General features: G+C 40.5%; 1 protein-coding gene across 8 annotated transcripts in view; it reads right to left on the reverse strand.

The window, feature by feature from the left end:
* MIPOL1 (mirror-image polydactyly 1) overlaps nt 1-24,719 on the reverse strand; it is a 340,115-nt gene that overhangs the window by 107,743 nt on the left and 207,653 nt on the right. For all 8 annotated transcript variants that reach the window (XM_079767462.1, XM_079767463.1, XM_079767465.1 and 5 more), the window contains one exon: nt 11,497-11,591. In XM_079767462.1, the coding sequence (XP_079623588.1) occupies nt 11,497-11,591 (95 nt within the window). The remainder of the gene's footprint in view (nt 1-11,496; nt 11,592-24,719) is intronic.

A 24,719-nucleotide genomic window follows, 5' to 3' on the forward strand; every position in this document is an offset into this window, starting at 1 on the left:
CCTGACCAGATCCTAGTGACAGTAATATTTTTGATTCCTAAGATTTGCATACATTCAGGCAAAGAGTGTATGTAAAAAGTCAAAGATCCATACTAAATAAAATTTATAAAAAGAACATAGAGGAAAATTAAGAATTTCACTCTCTTTTTTAGTATATTTCTTTTACTGGCTCTATCTTTATGGCTCCTATGACTTTGAAATGTACATAACGGACGCAGTGAATAGAGTTTATGTTTAGTATAGTTTTCATTATGTAAGTATTCTATTTACTTATTTAAAAAATACTAGCACATTCATAGGAAACTTACTATCTTAAAATATTGATCATTCTATTCAACAGTTGGTCAAAAATGAAATTTACCATGTTTTAAAAGGCATTACAACTTTCTACATACAATTACACATAATGAAGTTTTAAAATATAAACTGCTGTTATTATAAGTAAGTATATTAAATCCTAGTCATTGGCACCAAACAACAGGATCTCATTCTTATATACACATTGAATTTACACTCTTTAAGCAAAAGAAAATATAAGGAAGCACTATAAAATCAGCCAACATTGAAACTAAAGCAGTCTCTTGATTAGAAATGAGTTTGTTATTATTATGCCTCCTGAACTTAGGAATGCAGCACTACAGGTTTATAACAACAGGAAAAAGTCATTACCAAATACAAATCTAACCCTTACCAGTTTAAGACACTTCCCTGTTGGAACTGTTTTAGATTTACAGTAACAAAGCTATTGCAAAGAATTCAACATTCAGCACAGCAACAAGGAAGTACTAATACTTCTTAGCACTTTTGTAATAAAGGAAATTTATTTTAACTCATATATTATTGCCATGGCCAGTGTGCTCAATGGTTAGAGGTTGGCCTGTGCACCAAAGGGTCGCAGGTTCAATTCCCGGTTGAGGGCACATACCTAGGTTGCAGGTTCGCTCCTCGGAGTGCATGCAGGAGGCAACCAGTCGATGTGTCTCTCTCACATGATGTTTTACTCTCTTTCTCTTCCTCCCCATTCCCTCCCTCCCTCCCTTCCTCCCTCCTTCTCTCTCTCTCTCTTTCTCATAAATAAAATAAAATAAAATAAAATATTCTATTGTTATTCCTCTCCCACTATCCCTTCTGCTTAATGCGAAAGAGCTATCAGTTATAAGTTTAGTATCCTCACCGATGCACCTCACTTGCCTCTTCTCTAACTCCACCAACAGAAACAAAGGCCAACATTTCCTTTTCTTAGTACCCCAAAGTCTTCTACAACTCAGAGGAAATGAACAGAATAGAGAAACTCAGAAAAATATATTACCACTAGAGGCCCAGTGCACAAATTTGTGCATGGATGGGATCCCTTGCACAAATTTGGCGATCGAGGCCATCTCGCCCAGTCCCTGGCCAGCTGTAGGAGGTTGGCTGTGCGAGTGCCCTGACCACCAAGGGGCAGCTCCTGCATTGAGCGTCTGCCCCCTGGTGGTCAGTGTGCATTGTAGTGACCCGTCATAACGGTCACTTAGGCTTTTATATATATAGAAGATATTCCTTACTTCCATACAGGGAAATGCAGTGCTTAAGTAATAGTAGCTCCTAGCATAATCCAGCAAAATATAATTTTTTTTTGAGGAATAAAAAGGTCAATATCACTAATTGGTAGAATTAAAGGCAAGGTAAAATGAAAGTACCCAGCAATTTTAATCTGCCCTTAAGACTAAATATCCTCCACTGTTTTGGCTGTTGCAAAGTTGAGAGCCAGACTTATTCTTTAAATTTATTGATTGATTTGAGAGAGAGAGATTGATGTGTGCCTAACCATGGCCAGACTTATTCTTGAGGCTTATTCTCATACTCATTTGGTTTCATGGTCTACATGCAAGCTGATAGTGACTCGCTCTAGGATCCAGCGCCATATATATGTGGAAGTATAAAATTTGAAATATGGAAAATGTATTTTTTCTTAAACTTTGCTAAATGAAATCCAATATGAATTCTTCATACACATGTACACATGAAAATGACAGAATTAGCCTTACTTTTCTTTATATAGGAACTAGAGGCCCAGTGCATGAAATTCGTGCAGGTGGGGGGGGTCCCCTCAGCCCAGCCTGCACCCTCTCCAATCCAGGACCCCTCACAATCCTGGACTGTTGGCTCCTAATCACTCATCTGCCTGCCTGTGTGGTCGCCCCTAACTGCCCCCCTCGCCAGCCTGGTTGCCCCCAACTGCCCCCCTACTGGCCTAGTTGCCCCTCACTGCCCCCCTGCCAGCCTAATTGCCCCCAACTGCCCCCCCTGCTGGCCTGGTTGCCCCACGCAGCCTGCTGTTCACTCATTTGGTTGTCCCTCACTAACCCCCCTGCCAGCCTGGTCACCCCACGCAGCCTGCTGTTCAGTCGTTTGGTCATCCCTCACTAAACCCCCTGCCGGCCTGGTCGTAGGCAGCCATCTTGTGAGGATGTGACAGTCAATTTGCATATTACCTCTTTATTATATAGGATGGAACTTTTAGTGAACACCTGGGGTGGGGTAGCAATGGGAGGAAAATGGGGGACATCTATAATACTCTCAACAATAAAGATTATTATTTCCTCTGTAACAGGAAACTCAGAGGAAAAAACTAATACCTCTATGAAATAGTTGTGTTTCATGTATTGATTCATAGGCACCATCTATTTAGGGTGTAAGGAAATAATGGGGATTTTCATTTAAATCAACTTGAACCTGAATGTAAACTTCCAGGAAATTTACGCTTTGTTCTTTACAGCAATTGTCTCTTTCTTCCTAGAGTTTTGTATCTCAGGGACCTTACCACTATTCCATTTAAAATAAATTTCTGTACACCCTCAGAGAACATTTTCTGTACCTTTAAAAAATGTGGTAAAAAAAATAACATAAAACTCACCATTTTAACCATTTTAAGTGTACAATTCAGTGACATGAAGTACACTGACAATATTTCATAACCATCACCACTACTCATTTTCAGAACTTTTCCCCAAAACTCTGTATCCATTAAACAACTCTCCTATTTTTCCCCAAGTTCCTGGCAACCATTATTCCTCACTTCCCTAGGCCTTGGTAATCTCTATTCTGCTTTCTGTTTCTATGAATTAGCCTATTCTATGTACCTCATAGAAGGGGAATCATATATTTGTCTTTTCTGTCTGCCTTATTTCAATTAACATTATGTTTTTAAGAGTTATCCATGTTGTAACATGCATCAGAATGTCATTCCTTTTAATGGCTAACAATATTCCATTGTAGGTCTATGTAACACACATTTTCTTTATTCATGTATCGGTTGAGGGACACTAGGGTTGTTTCATCCTTTTGGATAATGTGGAAAATGCTGTTATGAACACTGGTGTACAAGTATCTGGTCTGAGCCATTGCTTTCAATTATTTTGGGTTATATAGGTAGGTGGGGAATTGCTGGATCAAATGGGACTTCTGTGTGGAACTTTTTGAAGAACCACCAAACCATTCTCCACAGCAGATGTAGCATTTTATATTACCACTAGAGGCCTGGTGCATGAAAATTCATGCACTGGAGGGGGTGTCCCTCAGCCTGGCCTGCCCCTCTCACAGCCCGGGAGCCCTCAGGGGCTGGAGGCAACCCGGCGATCAGGGGAAGGCAACACTCCCATCACACCTCTGCTGCCACTGTCAGCAGCGCAAGCCTTGGCCGGCCCTGGTTACCTGAGCCTCGGGCGGCCCTGGGTGGCTGGGCAGCCACCATCTGAGGCTTGCCTGCACCTCAGACCAGCCCTGGGGGGCTGGGGACTTGATGGGACTGGGGGACTTTGGAGGCAGGCACATGGAGAGGCTGGGCCCGCCTCCAGGCTGGGGGACTGGGCGCCGCCATCTTGTGGCTGTGGTTGCCGCCAACTTTGAGGGCGTGGCAGTTAATTAGCATATTCCCTCCTTATTGCCTGTGGGTGCCGCCATCTTTGTAAGGGTGTGATGGTCAATTTGCATATTCCCTCTTTATTAGATAGGATGAGCAATGCACAAAAGTTCTCTGTACCTTTTATTTTTCACAAAAACATGGATCTCCCCGAAGGATACAACTTTCCTTTTTTTCTTGAGGGGATACAACACATTTTTTCATGCATCCCATACTGGACGGTTTTCTTCTTTTGATACATCTAACTATACATCACTCTTCATTTCAACATGTAGCTTTTATCTACCAATTGCTAGGTCACCTTCTATTATTACATTTACACAGTACCCCAACCTGTGCCAATATTTTCAGAGACAATATCCAAACGGGCATTTTATATTTTAGTGTCATAAATCTTTCACTTCATAGCTAGTGACTCTCACCTTCTCTCAATTCCAACCACCCATTTCTAAGGCAATGCCTCAAACATTGTCACTGCTCAGATCGAGTGCTTCATCTCATATCTTAAATAGCTCCACTTTCTGACTGTGACTTCCAATCCTTTCAGCTCTTAAATTTTTGTATTACCTCTACATTTATTCTATGATCTCCTCAAGATTTGTGATTTCTTGATTCCTCCTTTTTCTCTCAGCATACATGTCCTTTCAATTTTATTTCTTGCCCTATTGAGCTTAGACTATCACTCAACATTTCAACAACTCTTCTGCTAGTGTGCAATCAATCACTCTTCTCTCCATAATTTTAGTCTTACAAATTCATAATCTTGAACCATTTTGATCCTTTGCCTTCGGTGCTGCCATAGAAGGACAGTTAATTGTGCTAAATTACACAATTGTACAAACTGGAACTCATACAAATTTATGGCATTCGTTCCCAGGTCAGTCTTCAAGATTGCTTAACTTTGTTCTTTTCTTTATTCAGTTATTTTCTCCCATTACTTTCAGTATTCCTTTCAAAGCTGCCTGCCTTCTCACTTCAGAAGCCCTTATTGACCCTTATTTCACAGGAAAATTATTAATTGTGAACTGAACTTTACATTCACAGCTCTTCACATGTCCTTCACTCCTGTCTATGAGCACAAGGTGATCACCTTTCTGTTCAAGGCGAACTCTTTTGCATTTGGCAGATTCTATCTCATCCTACTTTAGAAATTCTGTTTCATAAAAATTCTCTCTATTGGCTCCTTCCAATTAGTCATACACATGCTCAAGTATCTGCCATTTTTCAAAACCAAAACTCTTAAATCCTTAACCTACCTTCCTTTCATCTCAACTGTCATTAACATCTTCCTTATTCATATTTTTTATGTTTATTTTTTATAAAAATATTTTTATTGATTTTTAGAGAGAGATAAAGGGCTTGTGCCCTGACTGGGAATCAAACCGGCAACCTTTTGGTGCACTGGATGACGTCCAACCAATCAAGCTACACAGGCCAAGGGCTGTTTATTCATGTTTCTTCAAGGACCACTCTATTGTCCAAACTGCTATGCTTCTTTACTTCTAATCACTTCTCAACTCACAGAAAATTGGCTTCTATATCTAATACTTTATTAAAACCACTGTGGAGGAGGTCATTAATGATGACCTAATTTCAAACAAAATAGATACTTTTAGTCCTTATTTTACTTAACCATTAGCAATATTTGATTTTTTTAAATCTCCTTCCTTAGCTTCAGTGAAATTATAGTTTTTTATTTTACTCCTATCTCACTGACTTCTTGTTATAAAAAGAAATTTATCTTAACATTAGTGGAGCACTAAAAATAAGCCAAATATGTGCTAAGATCTGTATACACTTAAAACAACTCTATTAGGTAAGAACTGTAATTCTCATTTTATAAAAAGAAGGTGGTCTTGGTGAGGCTCCTCTATGCAAGGTCACATGAGGCAGGGATGTCCAACAGCAAATCACAGTAGACTTACTTTACTGCCAGCAATTGTTAAAAAGTAACAGTGAGGGGGATACTTGTAAAGCATACCTTTGAGCCAATAACTGTTAACTATTTAGAAAAGATCATTTAACTCTGTTAAATTCATGTAGATTACAAAAAGTATTTGAAAACAACTACTTAAGTTTTTATTTTCCAAAATCTTTCAATAATCTTCTGCAATTTATCAAAGAAGAGTGTCAAGATTTGGCATCAAGGTATCTTTTTTCAAAAAGTAATGCCATGCCCTAGCTGGTTTGACTCAGTGGATAGAGCATCAGCCTGTGGACTGAAGAGTCCCGGGTTCGATTCTGGTCAAGGGCACATGCCCGGGTTGTGGGCTTAATCTTCAGTAGGGGCCGTGCAAGAGGCAGCCAATCAATGATTCTCTGTCATCATTGGTGTTTCTATCTTTCTCTCCCTCTCCCTTCTTCTCTGAAATCAATAAAAATATAAAAAAAAATAATAATGCCAGGCCTGCCCAGTGTGGCTCAGTGGTTGAGCATCGACCCATAAACCAGGAGATCACAATTCAATTCCCAGCAGGGCACCTGCCTCGGTTTTGGGCTCGATCCCCAGTAGGGGGTGTGTAGGATGCAGCCAATCAATGATTCTCTCTCATCATTGATGTTTCTATATCTCTTTCCCTCTCACCTCCTCTCTCTAAAATCAATAAAAACATACTTTAAAAAAGTAATGTCAGTTCATGAAAAAATATATGCTTCTTGGAATTCATTGACTGAGCATCGGCTGTCCTATCTACAAGGATGGCAGAAGAAGTTTCCATAAAAATTCTCCTTTCTATGTGGTGAGGCTACTGTAAGGTCCAGGCACAAATCACAGTTTTCATAAGTCTTACTAAAGGGCTTAAGATATGCTTCTATTATTCTACCAAGAAGAGACCCTAATTTAATGTAGCTAACTTAAATGTGTGGCCCCCAAACTTGGCCCCGCATGGGAATTTCTAGGGAGCTTTAAAACACACAGGTAGCCGAGTCCTACCTCAAGATACTCGGATATAATTGGTCTGAGATGGGATAGGGATGAGTATTTTTAGAGGGTCATCAGATGATTTTAATGCCCAACTACAGTTGAGAATCCACTGTTATAAAATACTAGAGGCCGGGTGCATGAAATTCATGAACTTGGGAGGGTCCCTCAGCCTGGATTGCGCCTTCTCACAGTCCGGGAGCCGTCGGACATTCTTAGCACAGCCGCGGAGGCAGGAGAGGCTCCCGCCACCACCGCTGCACTCACTAGCCATGAGCGTGGCTTTTGGCTGAGCAGCATGCCCCCAGTGGGAGCACACTGACCACCAGGAGGCAGCTCTTCCATTGAGCATCTGCCCCCTGGTGGTCAATGCACATCATAGCAACCGGTCACTCCAGCAAACTGGCTCTCCAACATCCCCCGAGGGGTCCCAGATTATGAGAGGGTGCTGGCCAGGCTGAGGGATCCCACCGGTGCATGATCGGGGCCAGTGGGATGTGGGAGGTTGGCCAGCCAGGGAGGGACCATGGGAGGGCTCCAGGGCATGGCCAGCCTGTCTTGTTCAGTCCCGATCAGCTGGACCTCAGCAGCAAGCTAACCTACAGGTTGGAGAGTCTGCCCCCTGGTGGTCAGTGCACGTCATAGAAACTGGTCGACCCATTGACAGTCTCCCTCCTGGTGGTCATTGCATGTCACTGCAAGTAGTTGAGCAGCCTTAGCATATTATTAGCATACTAGAGGCCCGGTGCATGAAATTCATGCATGGGGGGGGGTAGGGGGTTGTGTGTGTCCTTCAGCCCAGCCTGCACCCTCTCCAATCTGGGACCCCTCGAGGGATGTTCGACTGCCCTCTCACAATCTGGGACTGCTGGCTCCCAACCGCTCGCCTGCCTGCCTGCCTGATTGCCTCTAACCGCTTCTGCCTGCCAGCCTGATCACCCACTGACCACTCCCCTGCCAGCCTGATCAATGTGGAACTGCTCCCCTGCTGGCCTGATTGCCCCTAACTGCCCTCCCCTGCTGGCCTGGTTGTCCCTAACTGTCCTCCCCTGAAGGCCTGGTCGCCCCCAACTGCTCTCCCCTGATGGCCTGGTCACCCCTTACTGCCCTCCCTTGCCAGCCTGGTCACCCCTAACTGCCCTCCCCTGTAGGCCTGGTCTCCCCCAACTGCCCTCTCCTGCAGGCCTGGTCCCCCACAACTGCCCTCCCCTGCTGGCCTGATTGCCCACAACTGCCCCCCCCTGCCAGCCAACTTGTGGCGGCCATCTTCTGTCCACATGGGGGCAGCCATCTTTGACCACATGGGGGCAGCCATCTTGTGTGTCGGAGTGACGGTCAATTTGCATATTACTCTTTTATTAGATAGGATTACACTTTGATTGGTTGAGCGGCCAACCAGATGACCAGACACTTAGCATATTAGTCTTTTATCATCCTATCTAATAAAGAGGGAATATGCTAATTGACCCTCACGCCATCACAAAGATGGCAGTGCTCACAGCCAATAAGAAGGGAATAGGCTAATTGACTGCCCCGCCCTCAAAGATGGCAGCGCCCACAGCCAATAAAGAGGGAATATGCTAATTGACTGCCCCGCCCTCAAAGATGGCGGCGCCCACAGCCAATAAAGAGGGAATATGCTAATTGACTGCCCCGCCCTCAAAGATGGCGGCGCCCACAGCCAATAAGGAAGGAATATGCTAATTGACTGCCCCGCCCTCAAATATGGCAGCACCCACAGCCAATAAAGAGGGAATATGCTAATTGACTGCCCCGCCCTCAAAGATGGCAGTGCACACAGCCAATAAGGAGGGAATATGCTAATTGACTTCCCTGCCCTCAAAGATGGTGGTGCCCACAGCCAATAAAGAGGGAAATGCTAATTGTTGCCCCGCCCTCAAAGATGGCGGCGCCCACAGCCACAAGATGGCAGCTCCCAGTCCCCTCAGCCCTGCTTGCCTCCAGAGTCCCCCAGTCCTCTCAGACCCCAGCCGCCCAGGGCCAGCCCGAGGCACAGGCAAACCTCGATTGGTGGCTGCCCAGCCAATGTCGGAGGCACAGGCAAGCCTCAGATGGCAGCTGCCCAGCTGCCCAGGGCCGCCTGAGGCTCAGGTAACCAGGGCCGGCTGAGGCTTGTGCTGCCGGCAGTGGCAGCAGCCGAGGTGTGATGGGGCGTTGCCTTCCCCTGATTGCCAGGTCGCCTCCTGCCCCTGAGGGCTCCTGGACTGTGAGAGGGGGCAGGCCAGGCTGAGGGAACCCCCCCTCCAGTGCATGAATTTTCATGCACTGGGCCTCTAGTATAGGATAGAGGGAAGACTGTCATATTCACTCTATAGTTTCAATAAAAGGGTGATTGGATGGTATGTCTTCATCTACTATCAGGGTTCTGGCTACTTATGACCACATATAAACGCTGTCTCTAACTGCAAGCACATGATTTCCCACAGACAGTCATCAACCAAACATACTGCATTAGTTTCCTAGGGCTGCTGTAACAAAGTGCCACAAACTGGGGGGCTTAAAACAACTGAAATTTATTGCCTCACAGTTCTGGAAGCTAAACATCCAGATGTCTGCTAAGCTATAAGAGAATTATTCCACATTTCCTCTAACTTTCGGTGTTTTCTGCCAATCATGGGTGTTCCTTGGTTTGTAGATGCATCACTCCAGAGACAAGGTTATCGTCTCCCCATGTCTTCATTATAGTCTTCCTTCTATGCACGTGTCTCTGTGTCCAAATTTCCATGCTAATGGCTTCATTTGATTACCTCTGTAAAGACCCTATTTTCAAATAAGATCAAATTCTTAGGTACTAGAGGTTAGGACTTCAACATATCTTTTTTGAGGGACACAATACATCTCACAACACTAACCAACTACTGTATATGTCAGTAACACTGTTCCAGAGCAGACATAGTTTGGGGATGGGGAAAAATCTCATCTATTTTTCAGTAGCTCTCATGTAAATACAGCATTTCCTACAATTATGAATACAGGTGACAAACTACACCAGTGGTACTGGTGGTTCTTAAGAATTTGTACCCATAGACACTATTGGTATTTTCATGTCACATTTCAGTACTTTCAGTTATCCCCAAAATACCATTCACAGTCTTCATTACTTTGAAATTACAGTTGTTCATAGACTTACTGTTAGATCTAGTTAGGGATTTAATGTATTAATAATGACTTATGTATATACTAAATACCATGAGATAATACTTTCATATTTGTATTTCAGTAAAACCGATTTTGATTTATTGCACTTAACATTAATTCTGAAAGGAAGGTCAAAATTCTAAAAATATATCAATAATCTACAGCCCCAGTTAGTGAGTTCTTGCATTTCAGACTTGAGTTTTTTTTCTTTTTCTCAATCTCAGTAAGTATCAAAGCATATATAGAAATTTGTACATCATTTTTCAAATCTTTTTTAAAATCATGATCCACTATGAGGTTATATATTTTATACATAGCCCCAGACATAATCTTAGCACTCTCTCTTTCTCTCTCATGCAACACAAAACTGAAACAAAAGTATCACAAAACAGTATTTAACCTTCCTACAAGAGATGCACTCTGCCATTTATATTTTATTTTTTTCCATTAAAAATGCCAGTGTGATCTACTGAATTAATTTCACAACTACTCTTGTAGCATAATTAAATAAAACTTAAAAATCCTTTAGTGGCATTCCTTTAGAAACTTCTTATATCCTATATAATAAAAGCCTAATATGCAAATTGTCCCCTCAGGCGGTTGTTCGACCTAGAGTTTGACTGGGAGACTGGGAGTTCCATCGCTCACTCTGACGTGTGCTGACCACGAGAGGGGGGTGCAAAAATGGCGGGCGTCGGCGATGCAGCACTGGCAGCGGGGGCAGTGGAGGCGCTGCCGGCCCTGATGGGCCCCAAGGAGAATGGGATCGGGGCAGGATGGTGGAGCAGGTGAGCGGGTGGCACCAGGCCAAGGCGGGTGCGAGCGGGGCCCCATCGCCCTGCTGATCCATCGCCACACAGACGGTGACCAGCGGCAGCAGCGGGAGGCAGTGCCGCCACCCAGCTCACAGGCACTGAGGAAGCCAGGCAGGGGCGCCCGGCCCAATCGATCGCCGCAGGCGGGATGGTGGAGCAGGTGAGGGGGCGGGCACCAGGCTACAGCGGGGTGCAAGGAGGGGCTGCGGGGCTGGGGGGTGCGAGCTGGGGTTGCTAACCTGGGCGCATAAACTGGGGCTGTGAACCTGGGGGCGTGAGCTGGGGCCTGATCCCAGATCCCCACAGGCCACCCCTAGGGACCCCACCAATGCATGAATTCGTGCATCGGGCCTCTAGTTATATTGTAATAGGTGAAAGGCTGTTATTACTGATATTCATGTACCACTTTGAAAATACATGTCATCATTTTAGTGGTGGCATTTAGGTGAGTCAATAGTTCAACAGCTGACCAGGCTCCATTTAGACAACTGGTTATGAGTTATATAAGTTTTATAAATCTGATGGGACTCTAAACTTAAACCTTACCAAATGCAGGAAGGAAAAGAGGTAAATTACAAAAAGTGCTTTAAGTACATGATGTTTAATTTCATTGAGGAATTTCTTCATTCACCACTGTAAAATTGGGTACAAGCATTTCCCAAACCAACACTCACTTATGACCAGGCTAAAAAGAATTTTACCTGTAATAAACTCGAAGTGTCTGGATTTCTTCCTCCAGTTTTTTGTACTGTTGAACTGCAGTTTCTCTGGCTTGTTGCATGGCTAACAACTTTGCCTGCAAGCAATCAAATATTTTAAGAAATTTAAAATTAGTTTGATATGTTAAAATACAGTACTATAGTATGAATAGGAGTCTTAAATTTATGAGTTTTAAACCTATCAGTATTTTTAGGAATGTCTAATAAGTTTCCACAAAATAATCCAATTATGTCAATAACAGAAACACTGTAGACTTGAACCTATTAAATATACCAACTTTGCTCATTCCTAAACTTCAACCTTATTCATCTGTATCATCAGATATATGCCCTTCTGCAATGTTTAACTTTAACACAGAATCCAGCATGTGGAACAGGGGTTCAGAGCAATATCAAGGGTTGAGATAAGCACACTGGGTGTTTCAGATACAAACTTAATGTGGCTCCGCTGCCCGATCAGACTAGATTTTCTTTTAACTTTATTAACAGTAAAACTCAGAAAATTCTAAATATGTTGTTAAGCCATCTTTGATATTTAACATTAAAAACACACACACACACAAGACTGATTCCTACAGATATGATTTAACCTTTTCTGTTCCTTTTCTGCAGGAAAAAAAAAGTCTTTAAAGGGAGAATGGGAGCAATCCTGAATATTAGAGATATTTTATAAAAGAAATGCTATTGTTCCTCTCTGCCTATAAAATTCAAACTAAAGGTTCTGCAATCAGTATTTTCTATAGGGTTCAAACTAGTAATTTTAAAAGAATTGCCACCTTCCAATCATCATTCCCACTGGATTTCAGGCATAGCCAAAATGTTCTTAACTTTTAAAATATGGTACTGAAAAATCAGGTTTCAGTTTCGTTTACTTGGAGTTTAATTTGCATGAAAACAATGTCTTTCACTTTAAATGATGCTTGATAGATAATACAGAGCAAATTATAATCACACATCTCACAAACTATACTAATGGCAATAGAGGCAGAAATTCACTAATTTTGCTGAACTCATATGATTTACTGGAATTATTTTCTTACATAAGGATGAAGTCATAAGACAAATTGTGAAATCCAGATCATAGTGTAATATAAGTGATCACTAAACAATGCCACTTTTCTATTTTAATAATGGAGAATTATAAAAACATGCAGCAGTTTGTACCTTTGTGTATACATTTAGGCACTAAATTAATTAATTTTTCTCTAGCTGGGCTAGCAAATTCTAACAGTTACCTTATACAATAGAATACTACTCAGCCATAAGAAAATATGAAATACTGCCATTTGTGACAACATAGATGGACCTTGAGAACATTATGCTAAGTGAAATAAGTCATGCAGAAAAAGCTAAGAACCATATGATTTCACTCGTATGTGGGCTATAAAACTGAAACTCATGGACACAGACAGCAGAGTGGTGGCTGCCACAGGGAAGGGAGATGGGAAGTGGAGGGATCTAATATGAGGTGAAGGAAGATCACTTGACTTTGGGTGGTGGGCGCACAGTGAAATATACAGATCTTGTAACATACAAATCCACACCTGAAACCTGTATGATCCTACTGACCAATGTCACCCCAATCAATTTAATTAAAAAATTAAATTAGCACTTGTTTTATGTCACATTCTAGAATCATAGATGAAACATTCTCATAAATTATTAAAAAGCATTTAAAATAAAAATAGGTGCCTGATTCTTGATGCCAATAATGAACAACTTTGTCAACTTTCAGTATATTACAAAATGTGACTGAAATAGTAGCTTGGGAGACACAGATACCCACTGTGTCAGTGGCAAGTAAAAAATATTCACACAAAAAAGCACATATCATATTAAATTTACATGTATTTAAGGAATATCAATATTAGACAGGTAACAGACAATTTGCTAAATAAATGTTACCTTAATTGATTATTCTGATGTTTTTTTACCTGGTACTTCTAGGGGAAAAAAAAAACCACACAACCCAAAAATATAAACCCATGTTCTAGCAGGAAAATGCCACAATGAAGATTCTGCTTAAGAAAGCTCTGCCGTAAATATAGAATCATGAAAACTTTATTTAAATTCCTAAGTTTTGGGTAATATTGAACATTTCACTTTCCACATTTAGTTGGTTATAAAGATTTGGTGTTGTGTCACAGCAATAAACTTAATTTATCAATTCCAAACATCTAATCTTCTGCCGAGGCACTGGAGACTGCCTTCAAAGCTATGATAAACTTTGTGGCTTTACAACCTCCTTCCTCTATCAGATATGTTTTTATCTGGCCAGCACATCTTTTTTGGAGGGAAATGCCCTTAGCCTATGCCACAGTGATCTTGTTCAGTCCTGGGGGATAGGATGAACTCAGGTAGATATGATCCAGGTTGCTCTACCATTAGGCCTAAGGAGAAAATAATCCTGATGACATCATTTGTGTCCCCAGATCCCCAAGGACCAAACAAATTCTTACCCATTTCTTAGACTTCCTGGGTACAGTAACCCTTTTTTTCTTTGGGTTTATGCTAGTTTGACTTGGATTTATGTTATATGTAATGTAAGAAAATAAAACTACAAAAAATCTAATTTAAATGTGCTGTTTCTATTGCATTTTCTAATTTCATTAATAGTACATAATTTCATTAATAGTACACGTCAAAAATAAATTTCATATCACCAACATTAAGAAATTTAACAAATCAGATATTTTCCCTGGTTTTGTGCCATTATATTTCCCATAATCTTTGGCAATTATTTTTATAAAAACTACATGCATTCACTTATGTTTATACTCACATAAAAATACATGTAAAAAACAAAATACAAAAAGTGTAAAAAAGATACAATGTAAAGTAAATCTTTCTGCCATCTCCAACTCTCAGAACTACAAATCCTCCCTGATATTATTAGTTACCTGTTTGTTGTATATCCTTCCAGAGATAGTGTACACATATATGTATATTTTCAACTAAATATAACTATTTATAATACTGATGACATTCTTTACAATTACAAATCTTATTTTGGCTCCTTAAAAAATTCCTCCTCCCCAACACATGCATCACACTGACTGGTCACATTCCCTCCCTTCCATCCCACCCCTAACATGAAACACTTGCATGAATTTGGGTTCATCATTTTCAAATACATAGTTATGTACTTATAGATAATATATCTCACTGTTTACAGGTCTTTAAACATTATATAAAGATACTCTAGATCAGGCGTCCTCAAACTACAGCCCGCGGGCCACATGCGGGTGTTTTTGCCGTTTTGTTTTTTTACTTCAAAATAAGATATGTGCAGTGTGCATAGGAATTTGTTCATAGTTTTTTTTAAACTATAGTCCAGCCCTCCAACGGTCTGAGGGACAGTGAACTGGCCCCCTGTTTAAAAAGTTTGAGGATCCCTGCTCTAGATATTTCACAACTGCTTTTTTGGTCCGTATTATACTTCTATTATTCTTATTGATACAAGAATGCATTCTGATAATACTTATCTTTATACAATGTTCCCCTGTGCACCATTACAGTCAATGCCCTCATGTTACACCCAACCCCTGTCAACCACTTATGTGGGTTTTATCCTTATAGTTTTGCCTTTTCTAGAATGTCAGATAAATGGATTCACATGGTAGGTAGCCTTTTGAATTTGACTTTTTTCACTTAATGCTTTTGAGACTTGTTCATATTATTACATGTATCAGTTCATTCCTTTATATCACTGAGTAGTACTCCATTGTATGGATATAACATAATCTGTATATCCATTCATCAGCTGATGGACATTTGGGTTGTTTCTAGCTTTTGGAATTATTTAAAAAGCTGCTATAAACATCTGCATATGATAATTTTATGGAAATATACCTTCATTTCTCCTAAATAAATACCAAGGAGTGGAATTACTGATTTCTATGGTATATGTGCATATATAATACACTAGTGGCCCAGTGCACGAAATTTGTGCACGGGGAGGGGGGAGGAGTTTCCCTCAGCCCAGCCTGCACCCTCTCCAATCTGGGACCCCTTGGGGGATAACCGACAGTCAGACACCCCTCTCACAATCCAGAACTGCTGGCTTCTAACCACTCGCTTTCCTGCCTAATTGCACCTAACTGCTTCTACCTGCCAGCCTGATCATCCCTAACTGCTCCCCTGCTGGCTTGATTGCCCCTAACTACCTCTGCCTCAGTCCTGCACCCAGGACCCAGGATTCCCTCCTCCAGCCAGCCACAGGCACCTGGTATCTGGGCTTCCCTCCCTCTGGTCAGCCATAGACACCTGGGACCCGGGCCGGCTTCACTTGGGCTGGCTGCAGCCGCAGGGGATGGTGGGCAGGTGGCTTTGCCTGGGCTGCAGCCGCAAGCACTGGCACCCAGGACTGCGGGGTGGGCGGATTCTCCGTCTACCAGGCCGTAGCCAGCCGCAGGTGCTGGCGCCTGGACCACAGGTAGGCGGCTTCTCCATCTTCCCTGGGATGCAGTGTGGGTGGCTTCTCTGGCTGGCTGCGGCCTGGGATCATGGGGCAAGTGGCTTCTTCATCTCCCGGGCTGCAGCCAGCCTCAGGCGCTGGCACCCGGTTTCTCTGTCTCCCCCAGGACATGGGGGTGGGGGCGGACGTGAAGTGGGTGGCTTCTGCAGCTGGCTGTGGCCTGGGATCACAGGGCAGGTAGCTTCTTCATTTCCCAGACCACAGCCAGCCTCAGGCACTGGCGCCCGACTTCTCCGTCTCCCCTGACTTCTCCGACTCCCATAGGCCCGGAGTGGCTGGGAGCGGGGCCGCTGCCAGCTTTGTCAGGTTAATTTGCATACTCACTCCTGATTGGCTGGTGGGCGTCACGGAGGTACGGTCAATTTGCATCTTTCTCTTTTTATTAGTGTAGATATACTGTCTATATATAATATATATGTATTTTATAGAGTTTTGTAGATTATAAACTGCCAAACTTGTTGCCTAAATTTATATAACTTTCAAGAATCTATGCTTAACTACTAGCAATGCCACTTGTTAAATGCCTACTAAAGGAGGTCGGGCACTGTATCAAGTGTTTGAAATACATTATATAGTCTATCCTCACTATGAGATAATTCCTATCATTCCTATTTTACAGGTGATAAAATGAGACTCATAGACATTAAATCACATGTAAATATAACACAGCTAGTGACTAATTCAACTGAAATACAAATTCAGGCCTGTCTGGTCCAAATACATTGTATTTTCCCTTTACACACACACAGACACACACACACACACACACACACACACACACACTATGTACACACATATATGTATGTGGTTGTATGTACACACATACATACAACCACATCCATATATATATAAACATCTGTATATTTATTTTAAATCACTCTATATTCTCAAGAACATGACAGACAAGAAAAATACTATTCAATAATTTGAAACACAAAACAAATGTGTGGGTTGACAAGAACTTGGTTAATTTATAACCGTCACAGCCACACTGGCAGGGAAAAGGACAAGCAGAGATATCCCTGATACTCTTGAGTATGCCACCTATTTTATTTATGTATTTATTTATGTATTTATTTATTTATATTGAGATATAACTAAAATACAATATTCTATTAGTTTCAGGTGTACAATATAGTAATTTGACATATACATTATGAAATTGTCACAATAAGTCTGTTGACCATTTGTCTCCATACAAAGTTGGTAAAATATTATCTGTACTCCCTGTTGTACGTTCCATTTCATGACTTATTTATCTTATAACTAGAAGTTTGTATCTTTTAGTTCCCTTCACCCATTTTGCCTACCCCCAAGTACCCTGGCAACAATCTGTTCTCTGTGTCTATAAAACTGGTTTTTGTTTCTTGTGGGTTTTTTTTTTCTCATAGATTCCACATATAAGTTAAATCATATGGTATTTGTCTTTCTCTTTCTGACTTATTTCACCTAGCATAATACTCTCAAAGTGCATCCAATTTGTTGTAAATGGCAAGATTTCACTCCTTTATGGCTGAGTAATATTTCACTGTGTATGTACAACACATCTTTTTCCTCATTCACCTATTGATGGACACTTAGGTTGTCCCCTATCTTGGCTATTGTAAGTAATGCTGCAATGAGGATAAGGGTATATATATATATATATATATATATATATATATATATATATATATCAAATTAGTGTTTTCATTTTCCTCGTATACTAGTATATATCTAGAAGTGAAATCGCTGGACCATAAGGTAGTTACTGTTTGTGTATCTATTATCAACCCTATATTTCTACTCCCTCATTTTAGATGTCAAATTTTACATCTTTTTATTTTGTGTATCCCTTAACTAATTGTAGTTATAGTTAATTTGACTACTTTTGTCTTTTTACCTTCATACTAGTATTTATATATAGTTGATCTACTACCTTTTCTATATATTTGCCTTTACATGGTAGAATTTCCTTCCTTCATATACTTTATTTCTAGTTATAGCTTTTTTTAGTGTAATAAAGCCACTTTAACATTTTTTGTAAAGCCAGTTTAGTGGTGATGAACTCCTTTAGCTTTTGCTTGTCTTAGACACTTTCTCCTTCAATTCTGAATGATACCCTTACTGGGTATTCTTAGTTGGAGTTTTTTTCCTTTCCGTATTTTGAATATATCATGCCAATCCCTCTGGCTTGCATAGTTTCTACTGAAAAATGAGCTAACAGTCTTATGAGGTTGCCCTTATATGGAACTAGTTGTTATTTTATTCCTGTTTTTAAAGATTCTTTTTTAAAAATATATTTTTTATTGATTTCAGAGAGGAAGGGAGAGGGAGAGAGACAGAAACATTAACGATGAGAATCATTGATCGGCTGCCTCCTGCATGCCTCTTACTGGGAATTGAGCCTACAACCCAGGCGTATGCCCAGACCAGGAATCGAACCGTGACCTCCTGGTTCATAGGTCAATGCTTAATAACTGAGCCATGCAGGCAGGGCTAAAGATTCTTTATCTTTCACTTTATACTTTAAATTATAATGTGTCTTGATGTAGATATCTTTGGGCTCATCTTGTTTGGGACTCTGTGCTTCCTGGATAAGGATATTTATTTCCTTCCCTAGAATATAGGCAAGTTTTCAAATTATTTCTTCAAAGAAGTTTTCTGCCCTTTTTTCTTTGTCTTCTGCCTCTGGGATCCCTATAATGCGAATGTCTATATGCTTGATGTTGTCCCACAGGTTCCTTAAGCTATCCTCACCTAAAAATATTTGTTGTTCTACCGTGTTTGGGTAATTTCCACTTCTATGTGTTCCAGGTCACTGATCCATTCTGTTTCCTCTAATCTGCTGTAGATTCCCACTTGTGTATTTTTCTGTTCAGTTATTGCATTTTCATCTCTGCAAGTACTGTTTGGTACTTTCTTATATTTTCTCTTTGTTGAAGTTTTCAATGTGTTCATCCATTCTTCCTCCTAATTCGGTGAGCATTTTTATGCCCTACTTTGAACTCTTTATCAGGTAAGATACTTGTCTTTGTTTCACTGAGGTTTCTTTCTAGGGTTTTACCTGTTCCTTCATTTGGAACATGTTCCTTTGTTTACTCATTTTGTGTGCCTTTCTGTGTTTGTTTCTGTGTATTATGCTAAATAGCTCTCACATGTCTAGAAGGAACAGCTCTATGTAGGACATGAATCTTACCATATAACCTTGCTCTAGCTCTTGGTTGTCTCTCAAGCTCTTGTTCTGATTGTTTCAGACCTATGGTGTCCGGTCCTGGTGCTCAATGGGCTTCCCCTGTGGTCTCTTTTTGTACCATTGGCTCTGGCAGGGTCTAGCATGCTGTGTGGGAGGCTGGAGCCATATCTGTCAGGTTGTTTAAGTGACATGGGGTAGGGGCAGTGCTGTTTTCCTGCCTCTGTTAGCAGGTTAAAATGGGGGTACAAAACGGTACCCACCTGCACTGATGCCACCAAGGTAGAGGGAGCTGGCAAAGATGGTATCTGCCAGTGTACCATTCCCAGGGGGAACCCCAACAGATTCCTTCCCCTCCGGTAGATGCTTCAATTCTAGCTGGTGAACTGTTGTTGTTTTTTGTGCTGTGTCCTGGGGCAAGTGGGTCTATGCACAAGCTAGTTAAGAGTGGAATCCTTGTTCCCTACAGTCCTGTGTTTCTCCTGAGTGTGAGTGTGGTTTCAAAGCCAAATGTCTTGGGGACTCATCTCTCCAGTGCAGGAGCAGAGGGCTAGATTTAATGTATGTGTATATTGAATAATGATTACCACAGTAAGTTTAGTTAACATTCATTACATCACATATAATTTTTTTTCTTGTGATGTTAAGATTTATTCTCTTGGGAACTTTCAAATATATGATACTGTACTGTTAACTTTAGTTACCATTCTGTACATCACATCTCCAGAACTTATTTACTTTAAGTGACTGAAAAATAAGGTTGGTTAACTAATGTTAGGTTAGTCATATAATTAAATGTCTCATTATTCTTAAACTACATATCTTAAACAGTGCCATCCATTTGTAGTGCCACTGAATTAGAAATAAACTGTTTCCTTCAAGTTTTTTCTAGTAATTTAGAAAGATAGACAAAGAAAAGACTACACTGTTCATATCACTGAACATTATTTGTTTTGGATTTTGTTGAGAAACCAATTTTATCTTAGTTTAAAATCTTGTTATGTTTGGTTTGAATGTGTTTTTAATGGTAATAGTTTTATATAGTTAAGCCTTCCTTTGGTAACTCCAAGACCATTAATGGAACTCTGTTTTTATCAGAGAACAGAAGCATTTGATCTTATGCATGATATCTGCTAAATAAAGAAACATACAGTACAAATTAAATCACAGAACCAAATAATTTTAGACCTGAAAAGGATCTTAGAGGTAACAGAGTCCCCTACTTTTATAGGTGAGAAAATTGTTGCTAATACAACTTATTTAGAGGAACATTTGGAAATTGTCCAAGGTTTCACAGCTGATTACAAAGGAAAGTGGGAACTAGAATACAAGTATCCAAAAACCACTGCTTATTCTACTATATGATATGGCACTTCAATGGTTTAATTTAATATGTATGTTAGTTGTTTTAACACAACTGCTTTTTTAAAATATATTTTATTGATTTTTTACAGAGAGGAAGGGAGAGGGATAAAGAGTTAGAAACATCGATGAGAGAGAAACATCTCTCAGCTGCCTCCTGCACACTCCCCACTGGGGATGTGCCCCCAACCAAGGTACATGCCCTTGACCAGAATCGAACCTGGGACACTTGAGTCCGCAGGCCGACACTCTATCCACTGAGCCAAACCGGTTAGGGCTAACACAACTGTTTTTATAGCGTAACTGTAAATATGTAGACTGCATTAAACATATCTATAAGATATCTAATTGAATATTTTAAAAAAATAGGCCTAATTAGACAATTGCTCAAACATATCTATTACCATCCTAGTATTTGTCTCCTCAGAAAGAGGTTAAGAACCTAGTAAAGAAACATAACTAAATATTTTACAAAAGGATATCTAAAAAAATTAAAAGTTAATATCAGAGGAATGAAAATAACTAGATTTCAATTATACCCCTCACCTTGACAGAAAGACTTGGATAGTTTACCACAGGATGTTACCAAAGTGTATTGTATTGGTCTTCAAAGGTGATTCCGTACAGGGAATGTTTTTGTCCTCATCTCATGCCTCCCAGAGAGGGATGAGCACATTCCTGACTCGAAAGTCACAGATGCATTGTATAGTGATTCAGTGACATGAAAAAGGGAAGAAAACAGTTTGTAATAGAAACAGAGATTAAATCATTCATAGGCAGAAAATGATCCATGGGCAGTAAGAAGAGCCCATGAAACAGAGAAAAGGAAAGTTGAGAGAAGTACGCCAGAAAGAAACAGCACAATGGTTATTAGTAAAAGCAAACTTGGGTTTGGCTACCAGCAATTGCAACTATAACTCTGAATTAGGCCTTCTGAACCTTAATTTTCTCATTGGTCAGATGGGGGTGATGATACCCATCTCACAGGATTTTTATGCAATGATAAAATGAGATGACTTACAATATAGGCGCATCAAAGCGAACAAATATGTAAACCATGTAATAGACACCATTGAACTTTTTGTGTTGCTACTGTGGAAACTGATGTCAGTAAGGAATAGTAATGTACCACGTAACAGGTTAATAAGGTAGAAGGGATTAGGCTTAAAGTGCAAATTCAAACCAAGTGGTAGTCTGCAGCAGGGTCATTAAAGTCCAGATAGTAAATATTTTAGACTTGTGAGCTATAGTCTCTATTGCAACTATCAACTGTTGTAGATAAAAGCAGCCATATATAAGTGAATAGGCATAACTGTGTGCCAATAAAACATTATTTACAAAAACTGGCCCAGAGGCCATAGTTTGCAGACTATGGATCTAGAATATCAGAGACTACAGATTTGCATAAAGCCCAGAATATTTGCTGGTCTTTATAAGTTTTGGTTAAGTTGTTAGGTACCTGAAAAAGTGAAAAATGGAAATGCTGACCACATTTTCAATACACTTGTTCTATCTAAAATGAACATGCTTCTGAAGGTAATGCAACAAATCCACACTGTTCTAAAACAGTTTCTTCAGGACATATAGTGACAGGAAGGAAAAAGCGTTAATTGTGGCGGCATGGCAGCATTGCATTGTGACAGGAAACCATCTTGCCAGGGAGGTGTGCTTTCACCTATTATATACAAAGAAAAAAATTTTTTAAAACCCTGTAGCTTTAAATTATTAATTTAGTTTTAGTTAATCTGAGGTTAATATAGTTTCAACAAAATTATTTTTATTAGTATTTGCATGGCATAACTTTTACATATCTTTTTTTTATTTTCATCACTTTTATATGCCTACTAAGGGCACAATGCACGAATTCATGCACCTTGAAAGGAACTGTGGGCCGAAAGGCTGCTGTGGGCAAAGGGGCGGGTCTCAGCCCATCCTCTGTTCCCCTGCCCGGCCCCTCCTGCTGCAGCCCCCGGTCCCTTGTCTGCTGGCAGCCCCTCTCCTGCTGCCACTGCTCCCACACACTGACGGCGCCGGCCCCGATCGCCCCTTAGGAGCAGGGGGAGAGAAGCCCTGAGGGGCGATCGGGGCCGGCAGCCACTGCTCGCACCCCGCTGATGGTGCTGAGCGATCGGGACTGGCACCAGGTGCCGGCAGCAGGTGCGAGCAGCGGCTCCAGTGCCAGCAGCTGGTGTGAGCGGGGCTGGCACTGGCAATAGGTGCAAGCACAGGGCAGGACCATGCACGCGGGAACAAAGAATATTCAGTAATCACCAGAGGCTCGCCCTGATGACAGCGACTGGCGCCCTTGGTCTGGCACTCCTGCTCACCCCCTCCACCATCCCGCCACGGCTGATGCCCACCATGTTCCATGCTCTGCTGGTGGTCAGTGCACGTCATAGCGACCGGTTGTTCAGTTGTTCCGCTGTTCGGTCTATTTGCATGTTAGGATTTTATATATATTGATGTTTAGATATGATTTTTATAAACTAGTGGCCTGGTACATGAATTTGTGCACACTGAAAGGGAATTAATTAGAAGAAATATTTTAATATCACTATTTGCCCTTTTTCTATAATAGAAGTGTCAGAGATTTAAAAAATTAGAAAAATGTATATGAAAGTAATATATAAATTTATTAATAAGTAACAATAACAACATGATCTAACAGCAACAAAGACATGGTATAAAAACAACAAAAACATGATATAAAAACTACATTGATACAAACAATGACCGATAAATTGATTAAACTTATTCTAATATCTCCCAGTATACCACAATAAGAGTAAAAACACTTTCAGAGTGCTGGACTAATTTCCCTTGTGATGATGTATTTACAACTTTAACTTTAATGTTACACACTCTTTGAACTCCAGAGAAAGCAACAAATAACTGACCATGTCTGAAAATGGGTTCAGGTAGGGATATTCCTACTCTGTCTAGAATTTGTCCTTGTGATTTATTAATAGTCAATGCAAATGCTGGCATCACAGGAAACTGTCATCAAATTAATTTAAATGGGAGGCCAGTGTCAGACAGGGACAAATCAATTCTTGGAATCAGAACAACCTCTCCTTCTGCAGATCCTGTTAATAGTTCAGATTTGATTATGTTAGGTCGCAATCTTTTGATAATAAATCTAGTACCATTACAAAGACCCCATTTACTATTAAGATTTCTCAGGAACATAATAATTGCACCTACTTTCAATTTTAATTTATGACATGGCATTCCTGAAGGAGCAATACTATTAAGAAATTCGATGGGAAGATTTTCCTTTTTGGCATCATCTATTGAATTGATAGACTCATCACTCAAATAGGTGTGAAAATCTCCATCGAGTATATCAAAAATTTCTTCATTTAATTTATGAATGTGCTCATTTTTAGGACAAAGAATTGCATGTTTAGATATATGTTTAATATTATCTATAGATATACTATTTCCAAAGGTAGCTTCAATAATAGATCCATTACAAATAATTTCACGGGGGATTTCAATAACATCCATTCCTAAATGCTATCAAGTTTACCATCTCCAAGTTTTACTAACCATTCACTATAAGCAGAATCCTCTGATCTCATATTTGTTTTAAGAGACAACTTTCTGAAACATCCCCACACACTACAGTACTTTAAACTCGTCTGTACTATGGCCGATCACATAGCATGTGGCACAACACTGAGACATTGTCGAAAATCCCCTCTGAGAAGGAGAACTTTCCCACCAAATGCAACATTCAAATTCCTAACTTCTCTTAGTAATATGTCCATAGCGTTTATAGCATGACTGGATGCCATGGTGCATTCATCAATAATGAGAAGTTGGGCCTTTTTAATGGTTTTAGCAACTTCACTCTTTATATCGAGTCTAGAAATTGAAGTTTCATTTAATGGAATTGGTAATTTATATTGGAAATGAAAGGTTCTTCCACCCAGAAGTAAATTTGCAGCAATTTCTGCAGATCCTGTGGGTAAAACAGTACCACCATGACCTCTAATATAATGTATTAAAACTTTACAAAGATGTTTTTCCACTACCGCCTGGACCATCCAAGAAAAAGCATTTGGGGTGTACAGTTTGATCTTTGATGGCGGAAGTTATAGTATGAAAGGCTGCCAACTGTTCATCGTCCAGAGAATTGATCAAAACCTCTGCCTGTTGTCGCTCGTGTGATTTATCACATGTTAGTTG

This window comes from Cnephaeus nilssonii (assembly GCF_951640355.1).
Source record: "Cnephaeus nilssonii genome assembly, chromosome: 4".
NCBI classification, from domain to species: domain Eukaryota; kingdom Metazoa; phylum Chordata; class Mammalia; order Chiroptera; family Vespertilionidae; genus Cnephaeus; species Cnephaeus nilssonii.